This window comes from Sturnus vulgaris, chromosome 14 (genome assembly GCF_052056855.1).
Source record: "Sturnus vulgaris isolate bStuVul1 chromosome 14, bStuVul1.hap1, whole genome shotgun sequence".
NCBI lineage: Eukaryota > Metazoa > Chordata > Aves > Passeriformes > Sturnidae > Sturnus > Sturnus vulgaris.
The window spans coordinates 5,646,548-5,673,405 of record NC_142256.1 but is presented as its reverse complement, the minus strand read 5'-3'; the positions used below and the strand labels follow the sequence as shown (position 1 = coordinate 5,673,405).

General features: G+C 50.6%; 1 protein-coding gene across 5 annotated transcripts in view; it reads left to right on the top strand.

Moving 5' to 3' along the window:
- The window catches only part of FGF13 (fibroblast growth factor 13), a 160,965-nt gene that overhangs the window by 114,230 nt on the left and 19,877 nt on the right, over positions 1–26,858 (top strand). For 4 of the 5 annotated variants that reach the window (XM_088173410.1, XM_014885011.2, XM_014885009.2 and 1 more), the window contains 2 exons: positions 10,107–10,217; positions 12,678–12,781. In XM_088173410.1, the coding sequence (XP_088029536.1) occupies positions 10,107–10,217; positions 12,678–12,781 (215 nt within the window). Of the gene's footprint in view, positions 1–7,250; positions 8,215–10,106; positions 10,218–12,677; positions 12,782–26,858 lie in introns of those variants that run through there. The other variant, XM_014885008.2, reaches the window with a different exon arrangement.

The window sequence follows — 26,858 nt, the reverse complement described above, 5'->3', positions numbered from 1 at the left end:
TAACAGAGTGAGCTCAGGCAGCTCCCTGTCTCAGATCTCTGAGCAGGGTTTCTCTGCATAGCAACAGAAGCTTTCTGAGCGTTCTGATGAGGTCTGAGTCCCCAGAAATGTTCCCAGCCGCTAATGCCAATATTGGGAGCAGCAGCAGATGTTCTGCCATTAGCTTCCTTCTCTGCATTGACTTCTCTGAATTTCTTCTAATTTGCTTATGTGAAATTTGCATACACATTTTTTTCCTAGTCTCCAGACCTATTTAAATCCCCCAGAGCAGATGCTGGCTTGTGGTTCATGTTCCTGTTTGCTGGCCAGTATTTTTCGTGGTGTTGCTTGTGAAAACCAGTGCATCCAACCTGTGGCAATGAGTTCTCTTCTGTTTACTCGTGCTGCACTGTACTTTTCAACCCAAGCTCCCTGTGTGATTTCTTGATGCCACTTTTGTTCTGCTCTTGCCAGCAGCAGCTGCTGCCATGAGGCCAATTCCTGCAGGGCCATTTGGGTGTGGGAAGTGTGACTGAGCCTCTGCCTGGGCTGGATTTGTCTGCCCGTGTGTGAGTGAGCACTGCCAGGAACAAGACCCTGGGCTGCACTGACCTTCATTAAATGATCCCTTAGTTCTGGTGGTGGTGAGCATTGCACGGGGTGCAGTGTGAATCACTCTGCAACAAGTTCAGTAAAGCAGAGCTGATCTTTTCCTTCCCATCTCTGGGAAAATACTGGTGTTTGTGTGGGAATGGATTGCCATCTCAGGTGCTTTTATCTCTTCTTTGTTGAGTATTCAGCCCAGATAGCTGGTGAGACGAGCTTAGCTAAACCTTTTTACATCACTTCAGTCAGGTCGTGTTACCCCTCTGCTCAGCTCAGACCATGGTTGTTATTCCATGGTGAGCTGACACACGATGGAAGCTCAGGCCCAGGGCTCCTTTTCCAATCCACAAGGATGTTCCTTCCTCCTTACAGAGGCTGAGACCAGCATTTTGTTTGGGTAAACTGCTTCCAGTTCCATGTCACTGAGTGAGCCAGGCTCCACTTCCACATTTCCAGAAGCATCCTTGACTGGTGCAGGGTCCAACTCCAGTTCCTGGGGAGCTCTGCTCCCATCCCACACACATCCAGCACTTCTTCCTCACAGTCCCTTTCATTTGTGACCAGCTCTGCTCACCTTCTCATTGTCTGTGTGAATGTGGTGCCATGACCTTGGCATTTGGGTGGAACTCACAGAAAACCAGTGCCAGGCTCCTCTGACCCCAGTCTGGGTAATTTGTTTTCATCATTAGGAACCAGCTGAGTCTTAGCTCATTAACAGAGCCGTGGGAATTGCCAGGCTTGGCCTCCAACACAGGATCACAGGGCCTGGGCTCTGTGAGGCCAAGTAGTGAGTGGGGCAGAAGCTCCTTCTGAGTAGGGCAGGGAGATGCTGGGGAGGTGCTGGGGAGATGCTGGAGTGCAGGTGGAAGGAGGAGAACTCTCAGAGTCTCCAACTCACTGGAGACCCACTGAGTCTGTTTTTATCGAGCTGTTGACAAAGGATGAGCCATCAGATCTGTGAAAAGGTGGGAAAAATCTTATTTGAGTAATGTGGCAATTTGCAGACAGCGTGCCTTGGCTCTGTGAGGGACTTTTTACAGGGTTTTGTCATGTGTGAGGTGGCCTCGTGTGAAGTTCGACAGTGGCATCCAGCCCACACTTGTGGCGTGTCCCATGCTGAGATGTAAATATTTCAGGGACCAAAAGCTGTCACTTTGCAGTTTGCCAGAGCCGTGTGCTGGAGGAGCAGCAGATCCTGTGTGCCTGCTGGTGTGGGAGGGCTGCTGGGCACAGGAGTCACTGGGGCACTGCTCGAGTTCAGCCCTGCCCCGGGGTAACACATTCCCGTGCTGGGAGCTGCTCTCTGTGTGCTCTGTGACCTTTCCCAGCTCACTGGCACTGATCTGTGCACCACGGGTGAGCTCTTGTGCTTGACATTTTGGGATGAGTGAATATGAATTAACCCAGGCAAAAGTATTTCTGTTTTTCTGTCTTCAAACAATGCCCTCCTTTCCCGGAAATGGCTGCACTACCAGGTCAGATCAAATCCAGTTTTTTACTGATACAGTGCTGTAAAGGAATTGGAATTCACAGCTGGGAAAAGGCAGAACTGGGTTTTCTCTCATTAGTATTTTCTGTGAGAATATGACAGGAAAGTGGAGTTTTTTATATGAGTTCTTTATATGAGGTGTTGTGGCCATCCTGAGCACTGAGCAGGGCAGTGAGTCATGGAGACCCAAAGTGAGAAGAGCTTGTCCTGGCAAACTTGAAGAGAAGAGAAGAGAAGAGAAGAGAAGAGAAGAGAAGAGAAGAGAAGAGAAGAGAAGAGAAGAGAAGAGAATGGGTTTGGACTGTGAGAACCTTTAGTGATGCACCAGCTGCACAATTATTGGTGATATCTCAGTGGTCCCAGTGAGGTGTCTCAGGTGTTGAAGCCAGGGGTGTGTTCTGTGCTTGGCTGGGTGGGTTCTGGCACATCCAGTGCTGTGCCCCGGTTGTACTGGGGTCTCTTCTGGTGCTGGGATTTGTGGTTCTGTACCCTGAGAAGATAAAAATGAACGAGTCACCTCCTCCTTTGAGGAAGCAGTGAGCTTTCAGGTAAAGTGGGTCTAGGTGCCATGTCTGCACTGGAATCTATTTTGAATTTTTTTGTTTCTGAGCAAGGTTGCCCAGTGCACTTCTGCAAAAATCCATGGTACAGACACACAGGAACATCCACATCACTATTTACAAGTGTCCTTATGCTCTCAACGTAGAAATACTTCTGTTTGCAGCTGCTGACTGTAGCCATTCTTTGCTGTTAATTTTCAGGATCCCAGTCAGTCACTAAAATATCCTCAGGTTTGAGCTCTTGGGCTGGAGCTTCCACCAAGACCTTTTTTCACCTGCCCTCAGCACAAAGCCCAGGCTGAGTTTGAGCTTGGCTGGTTAAAGCCAGGCTGAGTTCTGTTTGAGCCTGGCTGGTTAAAGCCAGGCTGATGCTGTTTGTTTAAGCCTGGCTGGTTAAAGCCAGGCTCGGGGGGGACAGGGGCCAGCAGAGGTGCAGATCCCTGAGCCCCCAGCCCTGCCCAGCCTGGGGCTGGCTGCAGAGCAAAGCTGAGTCATTTCCATGGATATTTCCCAGAGCAGTGATGCAGGACTGGGCTCTGAGCAGCTCTGCTTCTTGGTGAATTGTAATTCTGTTTATTTAGGAGAGCAAAAACCACCGGGGCCTCAGTGCTGCTGTGTCATCCCTGACTGGAGGAAGTCTTGTTTATCTCATCCTGAAAAGAGAGACAGGATTCTGGTGGTGCTTTTCAGAAAATAATGCTCTACTTTTGGAGAGAGTAGGCAGTAGAAATAGTCCATAGGTTTGATGTTTGAAGCTTTTTTTTCCTACTTTTTCTGTAACAGCAAGAAAAAAGAGCCTCAGGAGGGACTCCTGACACCCAGTGCCAGGCTGATTTGTTTTTGTCACACCAAAGCAGCTTCAAGCTTGTAACTGTAGAGGAGTGGTTTGGGGTTTCAGATGGACTGAGAGAGGCTTGGAGCTGGCTTGGGATTTTTTCTTCTGGTCTGATTTTGATGCAGCTTTTTTTTTTTTTTTCCAAACACTGTTAGTTTGTATAGGGTCTACTACAAATCTTATAATACTTTTTCTATAGAGGAAGAGGAAATAACTGAGAGTGCTGAGAATAACCAACTGAGTTTGGTCTGAGGATGGGATGTTCTGACCCAGGGGGCTGGAAGTCAGTTCTGCTTCATTGTCCTGGGCATTGCTGCTGCTCCCAGGGCTCAGAGCAGCGTGGGTGCCCTCAGGTCTCACCTAGGGCTCAGGTCACTGAGGAGCCCTGGGGGAAGGAATCCCTGTGCTCAGGGCTGCCCTGACCATGGACATGCTGCACAGTGGGGTCTGTCTGTCTGTCTGTCTGTCCTTGAGCTGCTCCCATGGCAGCCAGCTCTGCTGCTGCCTTGGTGTTTCTCAGCTGGTCTCAGTTTTTGTTTTGCTCAGCATGAGATGGGGCAGCCTGGAAATGTTCTGTGCTCAGGATAGACCCAAGCTCAGAGCAGGCAGCAGTGGGACCTGCCAGAGCACAGAGGAAAACCAGAACTCTGGCACTTGGCTCTCGTTCCCTGACAGAGCCAGCCCTGCCTGCACTTGGGCCAGTGCTGGGGCTCTGGTGGCTCCCAGTGCAGGGGCCAGGCAGGGGCTGCTGCTCTGTGCTGCTGGAGACCTGCCCTGCCTCAGCCCCAGAGCCACCCCTGGCCTGGCTGCCAAATTCAGGCTCTGCTGCTGCCCCAGCCAGGCAAATTCTGAAGGTTTGAGCACATGGCAGTGATCAGAACCAGGGAAATAATCCTCAGCAAACACTCAGCACGTGGCTGGGAGGGAAAGCCATCAATCCAGAGGGGGTGAGACCTTTGCCTGGCTGAAAGCAGTGGCATTGCTGTGGTCAGCTGGCAGCTGCAGGGAGGTGCTGGCACTGTCCCTGGCAGGCTGGACAAGTGTGTCCCATGCTGCTTTCTCTTGGATTTCAGTGGCACTGCCACTGAACCCCTTAGCTTTGATGGCCCCACTGCAATAATCATAAACAAGGAGAGGCAATGAGTGTTCAAGGAATGTCTGGTTGCCTTCTACGTTCAAAAGTCACTTGGAATGTAATTTTATTTTATTTTACCTTTTTGGCTTGGTGGGGACTGAACAGCTCTTGCTTTTCAAAGAAAATAAAGCTGTTCCTTGAGATTTTTTCTGTCTGGAACACTGAAGTAGTCCAAAGGCTGGTCTTGTACCAAAGACATTTTCCCAACAAGATCTTCATTTTCATGTGCCATTTATAGTAAATGAAGACATGTTTGTAGGAGTGCCGATAGATGAAGAGGTTGCTCATGCAAAAAAAACTGGAGGAATGTTTTTTGAAACTTAAATCTGATTATGCATATATGCTATTTTTGTTCCTCTCTTTAGTTATCTGTCAAGGAACATTTGTGCAAATGAATTTTCATTATGGATTTTAAGCATGCAGGCTGGACTGCTGGCAGAAAGATATCCCAAATAGTGCTTTTATATACTGCTTTTCCCGGGATTTTCAAGGGTAGCTGGATTCTGAGTTCTGGTTAGTCTCTGGGAAAATGCAACGTCTTGTGACCTTGTGGGACAGATCACAATGAGGCAGCTTCACTTTGATCTGAAGATCAAACACTGCCTTCCAATTTGGGAATATTTATAAAGTAATGGGTGAGTCTCAGGGAAAAAACCAAGTCTCACTCATGGCTGTGCTGGGAGTGGAAGGATGGCAAACCCATGGTGAGCTGAGGGGGATGAGCTATTGCTGATAACACCCAGCTGCTCCTGCCTTGGCTTTCACATGCCTTGTGTGGACTGGCACACCAGGGTGGTGCTGCAGCTTGTGAATGGCAGCTCTTCTCACCCTGCTCTTACACTGAAATAAGGAATTAGGAGTATTGGTTTAATATTGTGTGTGTGGGCTGTCTCCCAAAGCCTCTGTGTGTGTGTGTGTCTGTGTGTGTGTCTGTGTGTGTGTGTGTGTGTGTGTGTGCCAGGCTCACACTCGGCTGGGAGGGACACACAGGGCACTGCTCAGGGTGGGCGCTTTGGGCACTTTGTCACACCCTGGGGATGGCTCAGGGTGGCACTTTGGGCACTTTGTCACAGCCTGGGCACTGCTCAGGGTGGGCACTTTCTGTCCCAGCTTCCAGCAGGGGAGGGATGCCCGGGCAGGGGAGGGGTGTGGATCTGCCATGAGCTGTGCCCAGCCCAGGGAAGGGCTGTGGTGGTGGCAGAATTACAGCAAAGCCCCTGAGCTGAGCTGTGGAGATGCTGGGCCAGCCCAGCCTCTGCTGCTCGTGCCAGGGCAGTCCCAGTGTGTGACACAGACAGGACAGCACGGGTTTGGCCGAGGGCACCTGGAGGAGAGGAGAAGGGGCAGATTCCCTCAAAGCCTGGGTGAGTCTGGAAGCACATGAGGACCCTGGTGCTGTGCCACCAGCCCAGCCTTCCCTGGTGTCTGTGGGGCCCAGGAGAGCTGGCACAGGGCACGGGGGATGCACTGCCAGCCCTGGTGACACTTGGGTGACAGGAGCCTGTTGCCATCGTAGGGCTCAGCTCCGCCTGGAGCCAGCTCTCAGGGCCATCCCACCCATCCTCAGTGCCTGTGAACCTCCCCTGCCTCGGGATAAATTCTCTCAAGAGTTGTTTGCCTCCGGGGCTGCAGATCTCTGCTTTATTCCCAGCCTGAGCTGGTTTGATTTAGGCTCCAGCTGTTGACAGCACGCTCAAGAGCAGGGAGTGGGTGCAAAGGGATCTCCAGGAGCTCCCGTGTCCTGTATCCCGTGTCCCGGGTGTGTCCCTTGTCCCGTGTCCCATATCCAGGGTGTATCCCGTGTCCCGGCTGTGTCCCGTATCCCGATGTATCCCATATCCCGGGTGTGTCCCGTGTCCCGGCTGTGTGCGGGCTCGGTCCCACCGCAGGGCACCGGGCACAGCGCGGTGCCAGCTCTGCCCAGCACGGCTCTGCTGCCCTGGTACCCCCGAGCTGGGGGAATAAACCCGGCCTGGAGGAGAGCCTGGCCTTGGGGGACACACAGGCACCGTGCGGGGACAAAAGGGAGAATGTGGCAGCGACAAGGAAATTGTTCTTTCTGAGGATTTCCTACAAAACTGGAGCTGAGAGCGGGCGGTGGAAAGGAGCGGCGAGAGAGGCAAAAAGCCCCCAGGAAATCCCTGGGGCAGAGAGGGGACACGGTGTAGGGATGAGGGAATGGCAAGGGAGAGCTGTGGCTGCAGTGCCCGCCTGCCCCGAGCCCCGGCGCTGCTGGCAGCCAGGTGTGCTGGCTCCGCTGCCGGCGGGGCTGTTTGCTCACCGCAGTCACGTCTGTTTGGGTGTCTGCGCTGCCGGGAGGCGGCTCCGAGCGCCGCAGGTACCCCCGCCCCGGGCATCCTTCCTGTGGTACCTGGGCATCCTTCCTGTGGTACCCCCGCCCCTGGGCATCCTCTCCCCCGGTACCCCCGCCCGGGGCCGCTCTTCTGCCCGCCCCGAGCCCCCTCCCCGCCGTGGCCCCGCAGCGCCGGGCAGGGCTCGCCGCTCCCCGCTCGTCGCTCCCCGCTCGCCCCTCTGCGCTCCCCGCTCGCCGCCGCGTCTGGAGACGAGCGGGAGGAGGAGGAGGAGGCACGGAGGAGGAGGAGGAGGAGGAGGAGGAGGCGCTGATCAGGGTTTGCTGCGTCGCCTCATTTCTGTACCCAGCGCACGGCTCGTGGGGAGTGCGCGGTGCCTGCATCGCTGCCGGAGGGATCCTGGTGCTGCTGCTGTTCCTGCTGCTGTTCCTGCTGCTCCTGCTGCTGCTGCAGCCCCGGCCCGGAGCCGCCTGTTTACCTGCTGCAAGTGCTGCGGAGCGGGAGCCGAGCTCACCTGGCAGAGCCTTCCCCAGGCCGGGCATCCGCAGCCAGCCCAGCGCCTCCAGCTGCTGCGGGGCTCGCCTGAAGAGAGGAGGAAAAAGGATCCAGAAAATCCCGCAAGTGCACAGCCCCTGCTGGAGTCCAACAGGTGTTTGCTGGGATTTCAGTGGGGAGGGCACGGGTGGGGAGAAAAGTTCCGTGCAGGAGTCGGGGCTGGGAGCGATGCGATGATCCTGCGCCCAGTGCGAGCGCCGTGTCTGCGTGCCGAGCGCGTCGGGAGCAGCCCGGAGGGATGTCCTGCGAGGGATCTGCGCGCTGTCCGTAGAAACGCTCACCTCTGCCGGCAAACTTCCCCCTGCTAGAAGTTGGGAGCAACAGAAGAGCACCGGGAAGCCGAAAGGGGGAAGATCGCAGAGGACGAAAGCGCTCGAGCTCAAGAGTTGGGTGCCCAGCCGGGGGCTCTGGTGGCCGTTCCCACGGCGCGCCCCGGGCTGGTCGGCGGTGCTGGCGTGGGCCAGGCTGTCGGGCAGTGTCCCCAGCCTTGGGGACAGCGAGCAGCATGCTGGCCAGGGCTGGCCAGCGCCCCCCGCGTGCCTGAGCCGTGGCGGCCATGGCCGCAGCCATCGCCAGCTCCCTGATCCGCCAGAAGAGACAGGCCAGGGAGCGCGAGAAGTCCAATGCCTGCAAGTGTGTCAGCAGCCCCAGCAAGAGCAAGGGCAGCTGCGACAAGAACAAGCTCAATGTGTTCTCCAGGGTCAAACTCTTTGGCTCCAAGAAAAGGCGAAGGAGGCGACCAGGTTGGCAGGGGTTGTGTGTTTGGGGCGTGGGTTGGTGTGGGATGGGATGGGATGGGATGTGCTGGAAGCTGGGATGTGTGCCGGGTGTGGGAAGGGGGAACGGTGTCTCAGCGCTCCCACAATGGACCTGCAGGTGCTGCCAGTCCTGGCCGGGCTCTCTGGGTGTCCCTGGCAGCCCTTTCCCCTGCTCTGGCCGTCTGGTTGATGTGGGGAGCACACAGTGCTGCCTGTGCCCCACCTGCACACACCTGTGTGCGCCCAGGTACCTGTGCCGGCTGTCTGTCGCTGTGTGGCACACGTGAACACACAGGGCTGTGTTTGTGGGGGAGATGCTGGCGGGGAAGGTCCCACACCTCTCTCAGTTGTGTGTTAAATAACTTTGTGCTCTGGAGATCTGGTTTTGGTGTCCTGCTTCACACAATGCCCGTGCCGTGCTTTATCTGCTGGTTGCAGACGAGGCTTTGTGCTTTTGCTGGCCCCTGCCAGCGCCCCGTGCCTTTCTAGGAATGCCACACCTGCAGCTGCCCCGTGGGCACGAGGTGCTCTGGGTCACAGGAGCAGCCGTGAGCGCTGGGTCCTGCTCCGAGTGGATTGTTTTGTGTGTGGGAGGAGCAAAACCCTCTGGCAATGTTGCCGTGGCTTTGCTGGGTTGAGCATCGATGCTTTGGCCACTCCACCTCTGCCTTGCTCCCACTTTGGCAGCGGCTTTGGGATGGGGTATGGCTGAACGTGAGGGGTGGGATAATTTCTGCTCGGCAAAGTTGGTAGGTAGGAGCTGCGTGTCCATGAGGACTCTTATCGAAGTTGCTGGTGAGATCTACTACACTCATGCAAACTGTTGTAAGCTCTTGCTGAAATGGGGTGCAGTAGCAGAGCTCCCAGTGCACAAGGAGCCCCGTGCAGAGGCAGAGCTGGCAGTGACACCCCACATCCTCCCAGGCTTTGTCTCTGAGGAGCCCGGGACGCTGTGGAGGAGCTGCAGGAGCCGCTGAGAAGCAGAGCTGTGTCAAAGGCTACAATGCAGATGTCATTGGCATGCAGTGCATGCACACGTTCCTTGCAACCCCTCGTGATGCTCTAGCCAGATAGCCGGAGTGGCACACTGGACAGCACGCCCTGCTGCTCTGTGCCTTTGGGCTGCAGGGATGTGGATTTGTGTGACATCTCCCTTTCTAGCTGTGAGGCTGGGGATGGTTATGGGAGAAAAGAAATCTCTCCAAACTGTGCGTTGTTTTGATCTTTCTTCTTCTAGCTGATGAGGTAATTACCTCAGTCCTTATGGTAATATTTATTTTGCAGTTCCACACATTGCTGCATTTCAGGGTTTCCCTCTCCATTTTCCATATGTTCATTGAGTAGTTTATCTCTGTACTCTTTGGAGCAGTGAGCAATGGGGGTTTGTTTATTGGAGCTGCAGCAGTTCCTGTGCTAGACGTTTGCTGCTGTACATTGAGGCTCTCTGCTGTCACTGTGCCTCTTATTAATGCTGTTGTAATTGTCTTCTTTTTCCTCTCCATCTAAGAACTCACACCTTTTTAAAAGACTGGATGTGCTCTGTGCCAGCTCATTTTTAATCTGCAGTGAGATAGGGCTGGGCTGCTGGGGCCAGGCAGCCCTGCTGGAATCTGCATTCCCTGGAAGCAGATTTCACTGTGCTACTCACGCTGGAATCGAGAGTGCCATTTAATCATTCTGCCAATTGATTTCACGGACATTAATTTGATCTCAGCCTAAATGAAAAGTGTTACCAAGCTGGTAGCCCTGCTCTTGGTTTGGGTCTTTTTCTTACCTCAGCCTTGAGAAGAAACCTGAAGATTTGTTTTGCACGTCCTGCTGGCTTGGAGCAGCACACCAGGATTTCCCACATTAATCTCACTGTTGTTTCTTTGCAGAGCCTCAGCTTAAAGGTATAGTAACAAAGCTGTACAGCAGGCAAGGATTCCACTTGCAGTTGCAAGCAGATGGAACAATTGATGGAACAAAGGAGGAGGACAGTAGTTATAGTAAGTGACACGAGTGTCAGTGGTGTGTGTGTGGGTTGTGGTGTCCTGTCCCTGTCCTGGGCTCAGCACAGAGCCCTTCAGACCTGCTGGCTCTGGAGAAACACAGACAAAAACCACTTAGAGAAGTAATGAACTAGGGGAGGTAATGATGACACATGTGACAAACAAAGCAAATGTTATCTCCATGGTAATCCAGAGAAGTTCATTGCTGTCCTTTGGATTTTATTAGATTTTTTTTTTTCGGCAGGGAAAATTTGCTCGCCTACTCAGAGCCTGAAATAGAAGAACACTATCTCCACTCTCACACGGGCTCATTCAACAGCACCCTGCTATTCCACTAACTGGGGCTTCAGCACCATTTTCAACTTCACATTGCCCAATTATTATTATTATTTACTACCTCTTCTAAATGGTGCCATCAACTTTCAGGCAGCTTTCCCTCAGGTTTTCTGGGGATTTTTACTTGTTGTTTTTGGATTTTTTTTTTATTTTTATTTTAACAACTCTGAGGATTAACAGAAAACAGGAAAAGATGATTAGGGCATTGATTGGGTGTGTGAAAAATACTCAAGGGTCTCACACAGCTAGACAGGAAGGTTTCAGGACTGGTAAAATGAGGCAGTGTGGGAACAGTGACAGTGGACAAAGGTGCAGTGGCCCAGGCAAGGCTCACAGAAATGTTTGTGCTCCCAAAGGCAGCTGTGCCTGCTGCCTCTTCATTTCTGTCACCTCAGACTGCACGAGGACCCTGGCAGAGATCATCCCTCCCTCAGGCACTGCTGGGCTGCTCTTTGCCATGGATATCCTCATCCTTACTGGAAACAGCCCAAATGGCATTGGGAAAGGGGAGGATGCAAATTGCTCTGGATTGTTTGATAGAATAATTTCATGGAATGAATGAAAAATCCATTCCCCTGACTGAAAATCCAGATTTCTTCAGCCCAAAGCTGCACAGAACCAGGAATTCTGAGTGAAGGGAAGGGCTGGGTGTGGAGGATTTTGGGCTGGGTGTGGGTGATGTTGGGCTGGATGTAGATTTTGGGCTTTATGTGGATTTTGGGCTGGGTGTGGGTGATTTTGGGCTGGAAGTGGATGATTTTGGGCTGGAGGTGAGGTGAGCAGGCTCTGTGTGTGTGTTTGTGTCTGCAGGTGCCCTCCTGCCTATGAAAGGGAAGGAAAAAGAGCTTTGATGCATTTATTTGTTACCTCTGGATATTTCCCCTTTTCCTGCTCTGTTTGGCCACAGTGCAGAGATGCCCCGACCTCAGGACACTCCATGTGCTCTTACAGCCCCAAAGGCAGAATTTGGGATCTCTGTTAAATGCTGTCAAGCTATATATATATATATTTTATTTTTTTTACTAAAATATGACCATTTAGGAGTTTTCAGGCTGAAAAAGGAATTTATAATGGGTCATAATTCGTAGCCATAATGTTGAAAATAATAAAAATATTTCAAATTCATAATTTGATTTTAAATTGGCTTTAGACAGTGACCATAAATATCAAGCCTCTGCCTGAAGCCAGAGTTTTTCAGCCAAGTGATAAATCAGTGGAAATGAGAAGTGTTTGGCATCACTTTATCCTGTCTCTGATTTCTACTACAGAGTGGAAGGAGATGCTTTGGGTTATGATAATTTTCTTAACTCTCCTTTATTTTTAATCCTACATATTGAGCACAGAGTACTGTATTCAACTCCTTATTTCTTGTGTTCAATTTTAATATATCCCTGAACCCAAGCTATGGCAGAGCTTTGCTTTTATTTATTTTTTACTTTCTTTGTTTGCCACTTTGCAAAGCAGAATCTTCATTTTTTGAAGAGTTGTTTCTGTGCTCATAAATCCTGCACTATTAGCATGTGTACAAGCAGAAATGCAAGCAGAACATTGAAAGCAGAGCAGTTCTGAAAGCACAGATTCAGGGGTTGATCTAAAGAATATGCTGCCCTTTCATTTCGTTTTGAAGTTATTTAACTCTGTTTTTTCAAACCCATTCTCCTCTATAAAAGAGAAGAAATTAAACCCCAATGAGTTATAAGTGGAAACATTTTGAGATGCTAATGATGGTTTTCAGCTTTTCTGAATTTCATCTTCTTCCTTCCTTTTGGCCAAAATGTTTACTGACTTGGGGAAAAGAAAGTTTTGATTGTCTTGAAAGTTTTTTTGTTTGTTTGCTTAATGGCAAAAGAATTTGCAGTTAATGGCAAAAGAGAACCAGCCTAACAAAGCCCAGAGATCAATTCTTTTGGCTGCCAGCAGTTCCCATCTGCAGGAGAGGCCCTGATGCCCTCAGATCATTTCTGAAAATCGCTGGAGAAGCACGAGATGGCAGAAGGACTGCCCTGCAGCACCCCCAGAAATGAAAATATGCATGAGCAGGCATTTGTGATTTGGTGCTGGGGATTGTGGTTTTGTTTTCTCTCCACAGCTTTAATTCTGCTCTCCATCTTTCTCTCCCAGCTTTGTTTAACCTCATCCCTGTGGGCCTACGAGTGGTGGCAATCCAGGGGGTTCAGACAAAATTATACCTGGCCATGAACAGTGAAGGATACCTGTACACATCAGTAAGTAAACACCTGCATTCTGGGCTGGGGGAGCTGTGGGGAATGAATAATTTCTGCTGAGAACCCGTGAAAGAGAGGCTGGGCAGCAATGCTGGGACATTCTGCTTCTGCTCTCTGGATCTTTGCCATCAGGAACCCTGGGCATGTGTGGAATCAAAGGGAGCTGAATTGGATAATCCTGAAATACAAAAAGCCCTGAGCCAAAACCCCAAACAGAAGGGACCCCATCTCGTGGGCACTGAGGGCAAGGGACAACTTTGGTGTCACACACCCAGACATGAGCAGGGTTTGTGTCTTCCTATAGAATCTATTGCTGTAAATAAAAGCAATTCGAGAAAGGAAATTTTTGTTGTTGTTGTTTAGCCAGAATTTTCAAATAGAAATTTCATGGCTTCCAGTAGGTGAGAGAGTAAAGAGCAGCTTTATCAGTCGTTTGGGTGACAAATGTCAGTTAATAATTTTCAGTGACGTTTCTCACGAGAGCAGACAGTAGTTTTATTAAAAAAAAATAGTTAAAAATAGACCATATTTCAATTAAGAACATTTAGCTGGAACAAGTTCAGGAGTTTTAATTATGCAGTATTAATAGATTTTTCTCAAGGAGGAAAATAAAGGAAAGTGTATTCTTTTATCTACAACAAATGATTCCCTTAATCCTGATAAAAATTAAGCAAACTTATTCAAATCTCCCATTTACTTTGCAATCCTGACAGCTGGGAGCAGGGGCAGCTTTGCATATTTTGTGCTCTTGTGTCAGAGCAGGAGCAGAGGAGCCCTGGGTTTGTCTTTGGGGTTTGTCACTGGGGTTTGTCACTGGGGTTTGTCATTGGGGTTTGTCATTGGGGTTTGTCTTTGGGGTTTGTCATTGGGGTTTGTCTTTGGGGTTTGTCATTGTGGTTTGTGCCCTGGGTGCTGCAGGAGTCTCCCCTGGCTCTCAGGGCTCAGGGCAGGGGCTGTGCCCAGCTCTGGGCACTCCCTGCTGCCCTGGCACAGCCCTGAGCTCCCCTGAGGGGATGAGGATCCCTTCCAGCAGCCCTGGCTGGGAGGAGAAGGGGCAGATTCTCACCCTGCTTTAGGGGAAGTGCAGCTTTTAGCTCAATGTGCATCTCAGGCAGAGCCCTGAGATTCACCTGGGTTGTAACTTTTATTCTTTGCATTGGTTAAGGGTCGTTCTTGACGTGGTTATGTTCCCATGGATTGTGTCTCCCTTGAATCCTTCAATACCTTTGAATTCATAGTTTATGTCAGTGCAAAATTAACTGTGACACCTCTCTATTTCCCCCTTTGTAACAGTGGTCATTTTTGTTTCCTCATTAGACAATTATTTTCTTACATTTATTTTTTTAATCTTCTTGAACTTGCTGGGCTTGGCAAGGCCTCAGACAGACTTTTGTTGTGTGGTTTCCCAAACTCGTGCTCTTAAACACTCTTCACAAAGACAGGTGTCCACTTGATTTTGATCTACTTTTCTAAGGGAAATTATCACCCAAGTTCTCAATAATGTTGTGTTTATCCCCTGCTGCCTTCTGCTTGGGTTGCTGTGTTCTTGGCAATAATCACAAGAATCTCTCAGAGGAAAAACCAGCTCTGGCTCCATCAGTGAGCCCAGGGAATGGGCAGGGGCTGCTGGGGAGCATCTCCCCTGCTTCAGGCTGCCAGAAATCCAATTCCAGCATGATTTTTCAAGTGTTCCCAGCATTTCTTTAGCTGATAATGGTGCTTTCAGCAGGGCATGCAGTGTGACAGTCTGCATGGGAAATGAACTCTGCATTTCGGGCTCTGTAAATGAGTCCCAGGGGAGCTCGGCTGATCTCCACTCACCTTTCCAGGGAAGCCTGCAGGGACTCTGGGGAGCAGATCAGCCCAGTGAGTGACATCCATCCACACATCCTGGGGGTCTCAAAGGCCCTGCAGGGCTGTGCTCCTCCATGGGGTTTGTCAGGAGCACACAGATGGCACCGTGGCATTGATCAAGTGCAAAAGCCCCACAGAACACTGCCAGGCTCCTGGAGCAGGAGAGGAAACAGCAAGGCACTGGAATTGGAGATAAGTGTGGCAGAGAGCTGCAGAGAAATGAAATCAGCACTGGGGAAGCAGTTTAATGAGGAGAGGGACTGTTGTGGTCTCTGTCTCGTGTTTGGTTCTGGTGTCATTCCTGTGTGAGCAGAGGGGACCCAGGTGCCTGCCCCAGAGGCAGCTGCAGTGTGGCCCCCTCGAGAAGGGCTGGGTTTTCTCCAGGGGGATCAGTGATGTGTCATCAATCTGCACAGAGCACATCTCTGCAGCTGCCTGACAGACTTTATGGATAGTTTGCAGCATCTGTCAGTTGGAGCAAAAGTAAGATCTGTAATGTAATGATAAAAGCTCCTCGGGGACAAGGCAGCAATTCAGGCAAGCAAAAGGAAGATAAACTATTAAACCAAATCTGCAATTGTCTGCGTGTGTTACAGGAGCACAGCCACGTGTGGCCTGCAGGAAGGGAAGGACCATGGCACAGAGCTCCCATCTGGGCTCCTGCCCAAAGCCACGGGTGCTGTGGCACTGGGGCCACCCCAGGGCTTTGTTGGGGGACTTTGCTGGCAGCTCCTTGGAGCCCAGCTGCTGGTGGGGAGCATCCTTTCCCCGGGAGGAGAGCACAGCTTTGATTCAGCCCTGCCCGCTGCTGCAGGATGACTCCAGCAGTGCCGTGGCCCTGCCTTACATCACCACTCATGAATCACTTTGTGCTTTAGGGGCTTTTATTTCATCTCCTTTTCCTTCCTGTGCATGACCACATCTTTCACACGCCCCATGCCTGCCACACCTGGCTCCTCAGGTGTCACCCCCTGTGAACTCCTGTGTGAGTTGTTGTCTTAAACGAGAGTGGAGCCACGCTAAGGATGAGTTTGTCTCACACACGGTCCTGGAGCTCTTGTTTCTCACTGAAGGGGTGGGGATGAGCCCCAGGAGGCTCTCGGTGATCAGAGCTGAGTGCAGTTCCTTCAGGGGATGGAGCTGAAGGAGTTGGGTGTTCTGCAGAGGCTGGAGCAGCCCAAAATGCAGAGTTTAAAAAGCAGCCCCTGAACCTCCAGCCATACATTTGCCATGAGCCATCCTGGAGAGGTTTTCACATCAGGCAATAATTGTCAGTGAAATGCACATTTTTCCTATAGACCATTCCACTGCAGGGGATTTAGGGCTGGTTTATCCTGGGTCCTTAAACAGGGTAATTAAAAATGTGCTGCTCATTGCTCAGCTCTGGCCAGTCTTGTCTGGCTCGGGGTTCCTGTGTTTGTGCCCATCCCTCACCCAGCCCTGCAGCTTCTCCTGGGCACTCCGGGCTCTCAGCTGCTCTGGGATGTGTTTGTGCTGCTTTGCCAACTCTTCTGGCATGTCCAGTGCTCCTGATGGAATATTGCTGCTGTGCGTGGCTTTGTTTTGCCATTTCTCCTCTGCTGGTGCAGAGGTAGCAGGGGTTCAAGGAGCCCTTTGGTATAAAAGCAGAGCAGAGCTGTACCTGTAATTGACCCTGAGACAGCATTCAGTGACATTGTCCTGTGCATGTAAAATAAACTGTCACCTCTAAGTTTGGGACCTGCACAGAAAGTAAATATTGTGTGAAGCATACACGTTGATAATTGCCAAGAGAACTGCAATGTGATTAAATTCTCAGAGCGATTCAAGAATTGGTTTTGGTGAGTTGGAGAGAAGTTTGTGCATATTTTAATACTGAGCAGTGCAGTGCAGACCTGCTGGAGCTAATGGGAATGGCTGGGGCATTTATAATGAATTACTGGCAAAGAGCATTTTTCCACCTCAGGGAAATGGCACAAACCAGTAGACAGGGGAAATAATCCAGAGCTTCATCTGGTTGAATTTCAGCATCAGAATAAATCACTTTTTACCACGAATGCAGACCCCACCGTGATCGAGCTGATTCCCTTCAGTGGCAGGGTGTGAGGTTCTGTGTTCCTGTCCCCAGCCCCTGTGCTCCCCCAGGCCCCTGCAGTCCCACAGGTGCCTCCATCCCTGGCTGCAGGTGCTGGGAGTGAGGATCTCAGCCCCTCCTGAGCTGGGAGCAGCCCAGGCTTGGCTCAGGGATGCTCCAGGGCTGTGCTCTGGTCCTGCACACCTGGGCAAGGCTTTCCCACAGGGCTGCTGCTAAAAAGCAGCAGTGGAGCTGCTGTGTGTGCAAGAGGAGCTTGGATGTCCTGTGAGATAAATCACACACATGCAAGATCGATGGGAGACTGAAAGTGCAGCCTCCTCCTCTGTTGGTCACTTGCCAATCAATGCCAAAGTCCTTGGGTGAAAAAGCAGAAAGTTTTTTATAAGCTCAGACTTCAGATGCTGCTCAGAGCAGAGGTTTGGGACTCGGCAGGCTCAGAGGTGTGGCAGAAATGGCAGCGTGGCTCTGAACTCCCAGCGTTTCAGTCCCTGTCCCTGCTCACTGGGGTCACAGTGGCACAAAACTGCCCTGAGGAGAAAAAAAAAAGCCTTGGAAGACTTTGGAGTTGGACTCAAGTCTGAGATTTTCACACCTTGGCTCACACTGATCACTTGGAACAGCAGGTTTTGGCCCTGGACCAGCAGACAAGGAATCCTGAATATCCTGAATTCCAGGGCTCCGGGCTCCTCCCAGCCCTCAGGGTCACTGCAGAGCCCGTTTGGCGAGCAGAGGGGGAGCAGATGAGGGCTGTGAGTGTGAGTGTGTGAGTGTGAGTGTGAGTGTGAGTGTGAGGAGAGCAGTGCCAGGTCCTGGCCCCATGGCTTTGTGTGCTCAGCTCAGCGTGCAGGGGCTCAGCAGAGGCAGGGAGGGAGGTGCTGCCTTCTCTCCCCAGGGCGGTGTGGGTGCCACACCTGGGCACCAGCAGAGGGTACCTGTGGGGTGTAGGGGCCCATGCACACCTGCTTCTTGTGTAGTGCCTGCTTCTTGTAGAGCTCAGTTCTCTGGGAAAGCAGCTGTGCTGGTGGTGATGTGGATTTTTGAGGTGTTGATTATTTTTCCTGATAGGTGTCTTCAGGCTCAGAAGCAAGACCCCGTTCCAAGCTGACTCTGTTTCTTTAGAATGTGACTTAATTAAAAGAAAACACCGTTCTGAAACCTCTTCCCTGCACCTGCCTTTCCTCCTGGAGCTGCTCTGGGAGGCCAGGAGGGCTTCCCCTCCCTCTGCTGCTGCAGGCTGAGCTCATGAGCAGCTCCTGTCACCGTGACTCAGCAGAGCCCTGCCTGGAGCTGAGCATCCCCCCGGGCTGCTGGGGCACTCTCACACTGCCCGGGGCTCCCCAGGGCAGCAGCACTGGCTGGGCAGCAAAACCAGCTCAGAACTGGAGCAGGAGCTGACCCAGGGTGACCTGAAATGCGAGGGCTCAGCACGATTGATAATTCACAGCTCCCTGTTCAGCTGGGGCTCAGCAGCACTGGGGCAAATTCTGGACAGGAAAATGCTGCAGAGTGCAGTGCTGGTGTGTTTGTGGTGTGTTTGGTGGTTTTTGGTGTTAATTTTGGTGTTGTATTGTGTTTGATGTTATGTTTGGCTTGGAAGTGCCTGGGAGTTCCACTGAGCAGAGGCCAGGGCAGTGTGGAGGAGAGGTCAGGTTCCCTTTTCTCCTGCACTCTCACCTTAGTTTTTTCTGCACTCTCACATTTAGTTGTTCCCTGCACTCTCAGCTGCAGTGAGCCATGAGGATGAGGAGGATGTGCCCTGGCTGGGCAGGGCTGATGCTGCTGCTGAATCCTGGTGCTGTTTTGTGCGTGGGTTCCTTTCCAGGAGCTCTGATAAGAATTTCCCAGAGTGTTAAAGCTGGACACAGGTGGAGGGGAAGGCTGGTGAGGGTGTGGAGCAGGAAAAGCTGAGTGAGGAGGTGCAGGGGCTCCTGTGAGTGCCTGTGCAGGGCAGCACTCAGAGCTCAGGCTGCTGCAGCAGGGCCAGGACTAAGAGAATCCAGCAATTCTTGTGCTAAAAGTGCCTAAAGGACAGCCCAGCTCCCCAGAACTGCTGTCCATAACCCAGGCTGGCACCATCAGCTCCCCTGCCATGTGGGGGTGCTGGCAGAGGATTTATCCAACACTTCTTGGTGCCTTTTTATCTGTGTGCAGCCCTGCAGTTACAGCAGTGCTAAGAGGAGCAGAATTCACTTGTGTTCCACTTGGCAGCCTCCAGGGAAATGTTTACTGCTCCTGGCTGTTTCCATCCTTACAAGCCTTCTAAAAAAGCCACTGAAAGCATTTTTCCTTGCAGAACCCCTATTGCAAGGGATGAGTGCAAGCAGAGAATCCAGCCTGAATATAAAAGTTCACCTTGTCAGCCAAAGGCTTCTTCTGAAAAGAGTCCAGAGAAATCCTGATGGGGAGTCAGTGGGGGAGAAAAAGGAGTCATTAAGCCCAAGATCAGAGTTTATGGTTGATTTTGAGAGCTGCAGCACAACTGGAGGAGGTTTCCAAAGGAAATCTGTTCCTTCAGTGCCAGGCTGGATGGCATCCCCCTGCCATGACCTCTGTGTGCTGGAAGCAGAGCCCCTGCATGGATCCCAGAGAGCAGGAAAAACCTTCTGTGTGCCACAGGAGCCACTCAGGAACAGAGGGAATGGAGAATTGAATATTTGCATGGTGCCCTTCAAGCCCTGGTTTCAGAAAATAACTTTTCATAAGGGAGTGCTTGGAGTTAGACCTGCTGGGTTCCTGGATGGGAAACATAAAAAGGGTCTGGGAAAGGAAAAAGTCTGTTGGATAAAAATTGTATCTAGAAATTTGAATTTCCATACTGAGCTGCTCTCGTTAGGCAATCTAGGATTAACAAAGGAATCCAAAATTTCGAATGGATTGGGGAGTTTTTGGGAATAGTTCCTATAGAACAGCTTTTTCCAGCAAATGGGATGGTCTGAATAACTGAACTGATAATGCCTTTCATAATTTACATTCTGCTGATGCTACAGGTGCCATCCCATTGTTTTCCATTTCTGTAATTTTACCCCAACAGCTCTGCATATCGAGCAGTACTGTTCTCCTAAAATGGAATCCTCTGGGGAGCTAAGCAAAACGGGCATGATAATTGGTGAAGTGCAGCTCTGTTTATTTAAAGCCTCAGGAGGTATCTGAAAATCCGAGAGCTCGTGTGAGAATCACAGCACAAATGCTGCGAGCTCAGCCTCCCCCTTTGCTTCCCCTGGTTTCTGTGAGTGCACAGCAGTGAGGGATCCGTGTGGACCCTCATCCCCAGAGCCCTTCCAGATGTTCCAGACTCCTGTTCCGAGGCTGCAGCTGGGACGTTGCATTTGAGCTGAGTGTGAGTGGGCAAAGCTCAGAAGATTTGTGAGCACGTTCCCTCAAATGACAGCTCCAGAAGTTCGTGGTTTTAAAAATGGGTGTAGGGAGCTGCCAGGAGTGGGCTGCTCCTCCCCCTGGCAGCTCTCTGTCCTCCAGCTAAACTGGAAGGCAGGATTTTTAAAGTGAGGATATCTGCTGGAGCCGGTACATGAATTAGAAGCAGAGTTTCATAAATACCGAGGTTTCAGCTCAGGTTTCAGGCAAAAGTTCACATCAATTCTCATTCTGTTCTCGTTACTTCACACCAGTGTGCTCGGAGCTAGCAGAGCATCTGCTGCCAGCTGAGCCATATTGACACTGACAGAAGGCACAGAGTAAATAAGTGAATGATCTGAGACAGAGCAAAAACCAGGAGAAATTCTAATAAGTGAGACAGACACAGTTTGAAGTGCAGATCTGTTCCCTTCACCTGATAAACTCAGAGTTTAATGGGCTTGATATTGCAAATCCTTTCTCATGTAAGTAATTCTTACTCATGCAGTTTCTTTGACTGCCAGCCAGAGGGAGAATTAATTTATCTGAGTAAAATTTTCAGGATCTGGACAAGACAGTCATTGATTTACAATATGAGATTTCAGTGTCATTAAAAAATGAACAGAACCTTTGGGAGGCCTGTGGAACTGAATGACTGAGAAAAGTGCCAGCCAGGCTGCAGGGCTGGGCAGGGAGGAGCAGGAGAGCAGAGCCCTGAATCCCTCAGGGCTCTCTGTGCCTGAGCCCTTGCTGAGAGCCCCGGCAGAGCTGGGCTGAGCTTTGCTGAGCACAGCCCAGCAGTGCCCACCCAGGATTGTTCTGTTCCCCATCATCCCTCCCTTCAAAGCCCTCCTCCTGCTGGGAGCTGCAGTGTGTGCAGCGGGCACCTGGGGCACCTGGGGCACCTGGGGCAGGTGGGGAGAGCTGGCACGGGCCCCAGGAGTGCCAGGCTCAGGGTCAGGGTCATGCCCAGGCTCAGTTTCAGGCTCAGTTTCAGGCTCAGTTTCAGGCTCAGGCAGCACTGCCTGCTCCCTCCTGTCCCTCCTGGTGGTGTTTGTGTCCCCAGCCTTGGAGCTGCAGCAGCCCCACTCACCTGGCTCTGGAAACCTCGACTTTAATTTGTGCTTGGGCTGTCTGAGTGTGGCACAGAGATTGGGATTGTTCTGGACACAAACTCCTGGAGCTGCACCACGGGCAGCAGAGTTCAGCACAGAATCCTTGGGATTCTTCTGGGGAAAATCCTTGCAGCTGGGGTAGGAAAGACTGGAAGAGTTTTATGCAAATTGTTGATTTCTACCACACGAGTTAATTATTGTTTCCCAGATTTGCATTTCTAATCTGTGAGATGCCAGGAAACACCTGTAGTCTCTAAGTGATGCACTAACAGTTTATATTTCCTTTAATTACACCTGTAGGAACAGTACCAGAAGGGCAAGAATTTATTGTAAATGACCTGTGGCTCTTCTCTAAACAAACTCTTTTGTTCCCATTGATGTCCAGAGCCACGGCAGGGACAGAACATTCCTGAGCCATGGCCACTGCTCTGCTCTTTCTCCTCCTGAGCAGCAGTGAAAGGTCCTGTGTGTGCAGCAGCTCCATCCCCAGCTCCTCCAGGGCTGCCTTTAGCGTCCTTTAGTGATTTCCCCACGAGGAACCCCCGAATATCTGGAATTTCCAGCTGAGAGGGAGCCAGTCCTGGTCTGTGCAGAGGAAATCAACTCGTTTTGTGCTGCTGGGGCAGAGGGTGAGTGCAGCATCCTGCCTTGGCCATGAATCATCTCAGGAAGCTTCATTTGCTGCCCAAAGCAAACCCTCTGCACTTGCAGCCCTTCAGTTTATTAGCACAGCACTGACAGTAAAAGAAGAAAAGGTTTTTTTCCCTCTGACAATCTAAACAACAGTCGCTTCTCTTATGAAACAACTGGAGTTAATGTGGGTAATTGTGGTAGTTCTGGCCCTTCCTTTGTGATACAGGAATTATTCGATCTGTGGGGTTTCACTGAGTCAAGCAGTGCTGGTAAAATTAAGTTGTCATTAGGCTGATGCCTCTGGAGCCGTTTGCTCCTGAAAGGCCAAATCCAAACATCTCCACTCGAAACAAATCCAAACAAACGTTGGGTAACCTGGGAGGGGACATTCCCTGAGCACGAGCTCAGGTGTCCCTGCCACGTCCCTCCCCCTGTGGTACCTGCAGCAGGGTCACACACCTTGGGGGGAGACTTTGATCCTCTCACTCATGTTTTGGCATCCTTGGCTCTCTGTACAGCCTGCTGGGGTTTTACAGGTCAAAAATCGGAAAGTCATTTGAAAATTTGAAAGTAAAAGCTGCTATTAAAATCAGAGTTTCCATCGAAATGCTGAGGGTGTCTGGTGAGGATTTATCGCCCTTCACCCTTGCCCTGTGCCCCAGAGCTGTTCAGCAGCACTAAGACACTCAGGGATCCCTGGGGGTGGAATTTTGGGATCCCTGGGGGTGGAATTTGGGGATCCCTGGGGGTGGAATTTGGGGATCCCTGTGCTCCTGCTCCTGCCCTGAGGTCCCAGCAGAGCCCAGCTCCCTCCAGGGTCCCTGCAGGGCTGCTCCTGCTCTCCCCAGGCTTAGCCTGACATTTAGTCCCTGCTTTAAACCGGCTCCAGGCTCCCTCCTGAGCCAATGAGAAACAATTTCTGGGCTCCCAGCCCCTCCAGGTGCCCCCAGCAGCAGATCCAGGTTCCCTCTCACATCCCACTTGGAGCACCCAGGCTGCTCCTGGGAGCTGCTTCAAAGGCTCAAGTGTCAGCATCAGAAAGAAAAGAGGTGTGTGGGTGTGAAGTTACTAAATGCAAAACTGTCAACCTCCCTTCATTTACTACCCTGAATATGCATGCCTGCAAAAATGTAGGGCTTATATTAAAGGGTTTACTCTTGGAGCAGAAAATATCAAGGAAAAAAGAGACTAAAGATAAGATAAGGCTGTGCAGGTCAGAATTGTTGCTCAACTAATCTTTTCTTTTTCGTCACTAATGATTTCTGTTAATAAACCCTTAAATGAGATTGTCTTTTAGCATCTCAGCACTATCAGCACACAGACACCTTCTGCTGGTGCCTGTCAATGACAGCAGATGGGTTTCCTTAGACTCTTACCCTGAGTGTCACCCCCCAGGGATCCCCAAATTCCACCCCCAGGGATCCCCAAATTCCACCCACAGGGATCCCCAAATTCCACCCCACAGGGCAGGCAGAGGGGCTGCAGCTGAGTTCCACACTGTTGGGTTTTCTTGGGATTTTTTTTAAAATTTATTTTATATTTATATATGTTTATGGATACAAACAATGGGATGGGAATGCTGGAGCAGCTGTTTTGAAGCTTTATTTTATTACAATTATTAGTTTTATTTTACAGAACTAAGCAAGAGAGATGGAACAGCTTTAGCTGCTATTAATAGTAGATTCGGGTTTTTTGTTACAAAGTTTTTTAACAACTTTCTAGCCAATAGCAGAATATTAAAAGCTGACAAGTGTTTGCTCAGGCCAGTTAATAAGGCTACACGTGCATTTTGCTTTGAACAATATTTGCTTGTAACAGCTTAAAGTAATGGATAAAGCTTTATTATTAAGCTTATATCTTTCTCTTATTGCTTAATATATTTTCCTGAGCCCTATCTCTACCCAGCTCGCAGCTTTATTGTTTCTTGTCCTTGCATCTTCAGCATTCTTGCATTTCTGCATCCTGAGATTTGCTTTCACACAGCTTTGAGGGTTTTATCCCTTTTCTCTTTCCCACAGCTGGTTTTTGGGGTGCCCTGTGCCAAGGGTGACCCTCGGTGTCCCCAGCCCCTCTGGCCGGGTCCTGCCCTCTCAGGGGGAGCTGCTGTCCCCAGACTGGCCCTGTCCTGCCAGGGTGGCACCAGCTCTGTCCTGGCTGTCCCCTGATTTCTCTGCTCCATTTCAGTCTCTGCAGTGACTTCTCCTTTCCTTCCTGCTTGTCACCTCCCCTCCTCCAGCATCCTCCCTTCTCAATATTTTATTTATTACATTTCTCCTCCCCCTCTAGAATTTATTACACCCCTCTCTTTGCCAGCACAAAGGACAGATTTACATCCCCCCAGCCCCTCCCTCCTGCTCCAGCATCCCTACAGGCAATCCCTGCTGGAGCCTGTGGCAAGTGTGTGACTGCAAAAGCAACGAAATGAATTCCCCATTTTGGAACAAAAGGAGTGGGTTTAAAACCTGCTGCTTCTCCCACTTGCTTCAGAGGACACCCTGGCTTGGAAGGGCTTTTCTTTTCCAAACACTCTGCTCAAAATAAGCATTTGTTACCAAAAAAGCAGTTTTCAATTTGAAGTGGAGGTGGTGGGCATACATATTCAAGTCGACTCATAGACATTTTGGGTGATTTCACATTTCCATAAGTAGGAAGGCTGTGTAGTGTGAGCCCCAGTGATCCTTAGCCATTCCCAGCAGAGCACAGGGGGGCACGAGCTGGGTTTAAATGAGCACCTGAGCGTGTTTGCCTCTGGGAAATCCCAGGCCCAGGTAGAAGGATGTGCTGGGATTGCCTTTGCAAAGCCTTGGGATGAACTGTGATCATGTCTGCCAAGGAGGGGCTCTGTCGTTTAAGCACTGTTTTTATTTGAAAGCCAGCTCGTTAAAAAAATAAGTGAAAGTGGCAAAAAGTGCTGCTTGGTGCTGAGAGCCTCGCTGGGGCTGGGACACTCAGCTTTTGTCATTGTCTTCAAGGGGCCACAAAAAGGAGGCATGGAAAAATCCAGGGATAAAAATAAGGCTGGAAAGCAAGCAGGGAATTACTAAAGGGGAAAGTGAGAGAGAGAGAATGAATTAATAAAGAACAGCAATAGGCAAAGAAAGCAAGCAGGAGAATAGGAAATATGGCATAGCAGGTATGTTACACACCAGACAGCCATCCAGCACATCTCAGGGCTTATTCTTAACTAAGTACAGATGGGCAAGTAGTAATTTAATTTTTTTTTTCATGTAGAAAATTGCTTGGACAGAGGAGTGTTGGAAAGAGCTGATGAGTGGGGAGGGAGGTGCCTGTGCTGGGGCTGAGCCCCTGCCCCACAGAGCTGCTCAGGGTGAGCCAGTGGATGTAAACTTCAGGGTTCATCAGGGCTGCATCTTCTCTCTTCTTGCCTCATAACCTTAAAACGTGCAAGAATTTCCCCCCGAGGAAATCGATTTCCTGCAAAACTGTAGATTTCCTCCCTGTGCACGTGTGTATCTTTTTCCTGCTGGTCTGGAGTGCAGTTTTGCACAGGAAATTTTAACCCATCTTTTGTACCAATCTGTCTCAGCAAGACCATTGCAGAGTTTTCTCCCACAAAAAAAAACCAAACAAAAAAAAAAAAATTCCAAAAAAACCAAAACCCCAAACCCTTGCAAATCCTTTATCTGACTTTCCAGTGATGAATTCATTCCTTTACTTGGAGAGAAGTTGTTCATTTTGAGGGAGAGTTCTCCTTTCCAACACAACCCCCTGGGACTGGAGTTTAGAATTTCAGAATTGCTGAAAGGAGATGTTGGCAGAATTCTTTGAGTTTGAGCCCTCAGTGGGGTTTGCTGCTCTGGGGCTGCTGATGACAGAGAATTTTCACCACATTTCATCCTGCCCGATTTCTTTTTCCCACCAAGCCCAGCAGAGATGTTCCCTGAAGTTTCTAACTTCAGCTGAGCTCTCGAGGTAACAGCAGATATTCTGGGCTGGTTTGTGGGGAAATGCACACCTTCCAGATTTGTTGCAGCTCGAAGATGATTTGAAGGTAGATGTTAAAATTGCCCTGAAATTTCTTGACACCAAGAAGAGAAGCATCAGCATGAGTGAAAAATATTTGGGATTGTCAAATATTGGTGTGAAATATGAGAGTAGAGAGTGAGCACAGAGGCTCTTTCCTGCAGCCTAAATTAAATACAGTCAAAGCTTCCCCATGAACTTGATGGAAACGACCCATTTATAGCAGTTTCCAGGGGCTAGCTCGTGACACTGAGGATTTGGGCTTTTTTTTGGTGGTTTTTGTCTCTCTTGCAGCTTGTGATAAAAGAAGTTTGAAAGCCTTGAGGAAAGTTTCTCTTGTTTTGTGTGTGTTGGGAAGGAGCAGCAGCAGAGCCAGGTGAGCCCAGAGAGCTCAGATCAGCCCCAGATCTGTGTCTGCAGCCTGAGCTCAGCTCACCTGGGCTGGGTCTGGGGACAGGGGTGGAGGAGACAGACTGGGATGAGCCCAGGGTGAGCCCAGAGATGGGTGGGGGGTCAGGGGTGACCCCAGGGTGAGCCCAGAGATGGGTGGGGGGTCAGGGGTGAGCCCAGGGTGAGCCCAGGGCTGGGTGGGAGCCCTGGAGCCCCCAGGCTGTTCCCTGTGAGCATCCCTGGGGCAGCACAGCCCCTCTGCAGCTCCTGCTGGTGCCAGCCTGGGGACACCTCCCTGCCCCTCGGCATGGCCACAGACAGGATGTTTGTGGAATTAATGGGATTTCCAGGGCCCTGAGTGCTCCTGTCTGCCTCAGGTCTGACCTATTGAGCTGCACAAGTCCAGCCCTAAGAGCAGGGATGACAGAGACTCAATGTCAAGTTTCAAGTGCATCTTGTTCAGATTGTTTTTATGAGACTTTAAAACACTTTCCATCTCTGTACTCGAATTACTTTTCCATATCAGCAGATGAGTTTACCTGAAACTGCTTTTTGTACCCGGAGCTGATTTTCCATTGAGTCACCATTGCCCAGATGTGAGTTGCCCAAACTCTGTCCTTATCTCCCTTTCAGGAAATGGTGTGGAACCTGCAGCTCTTATCAGAGCCTGGGTTCT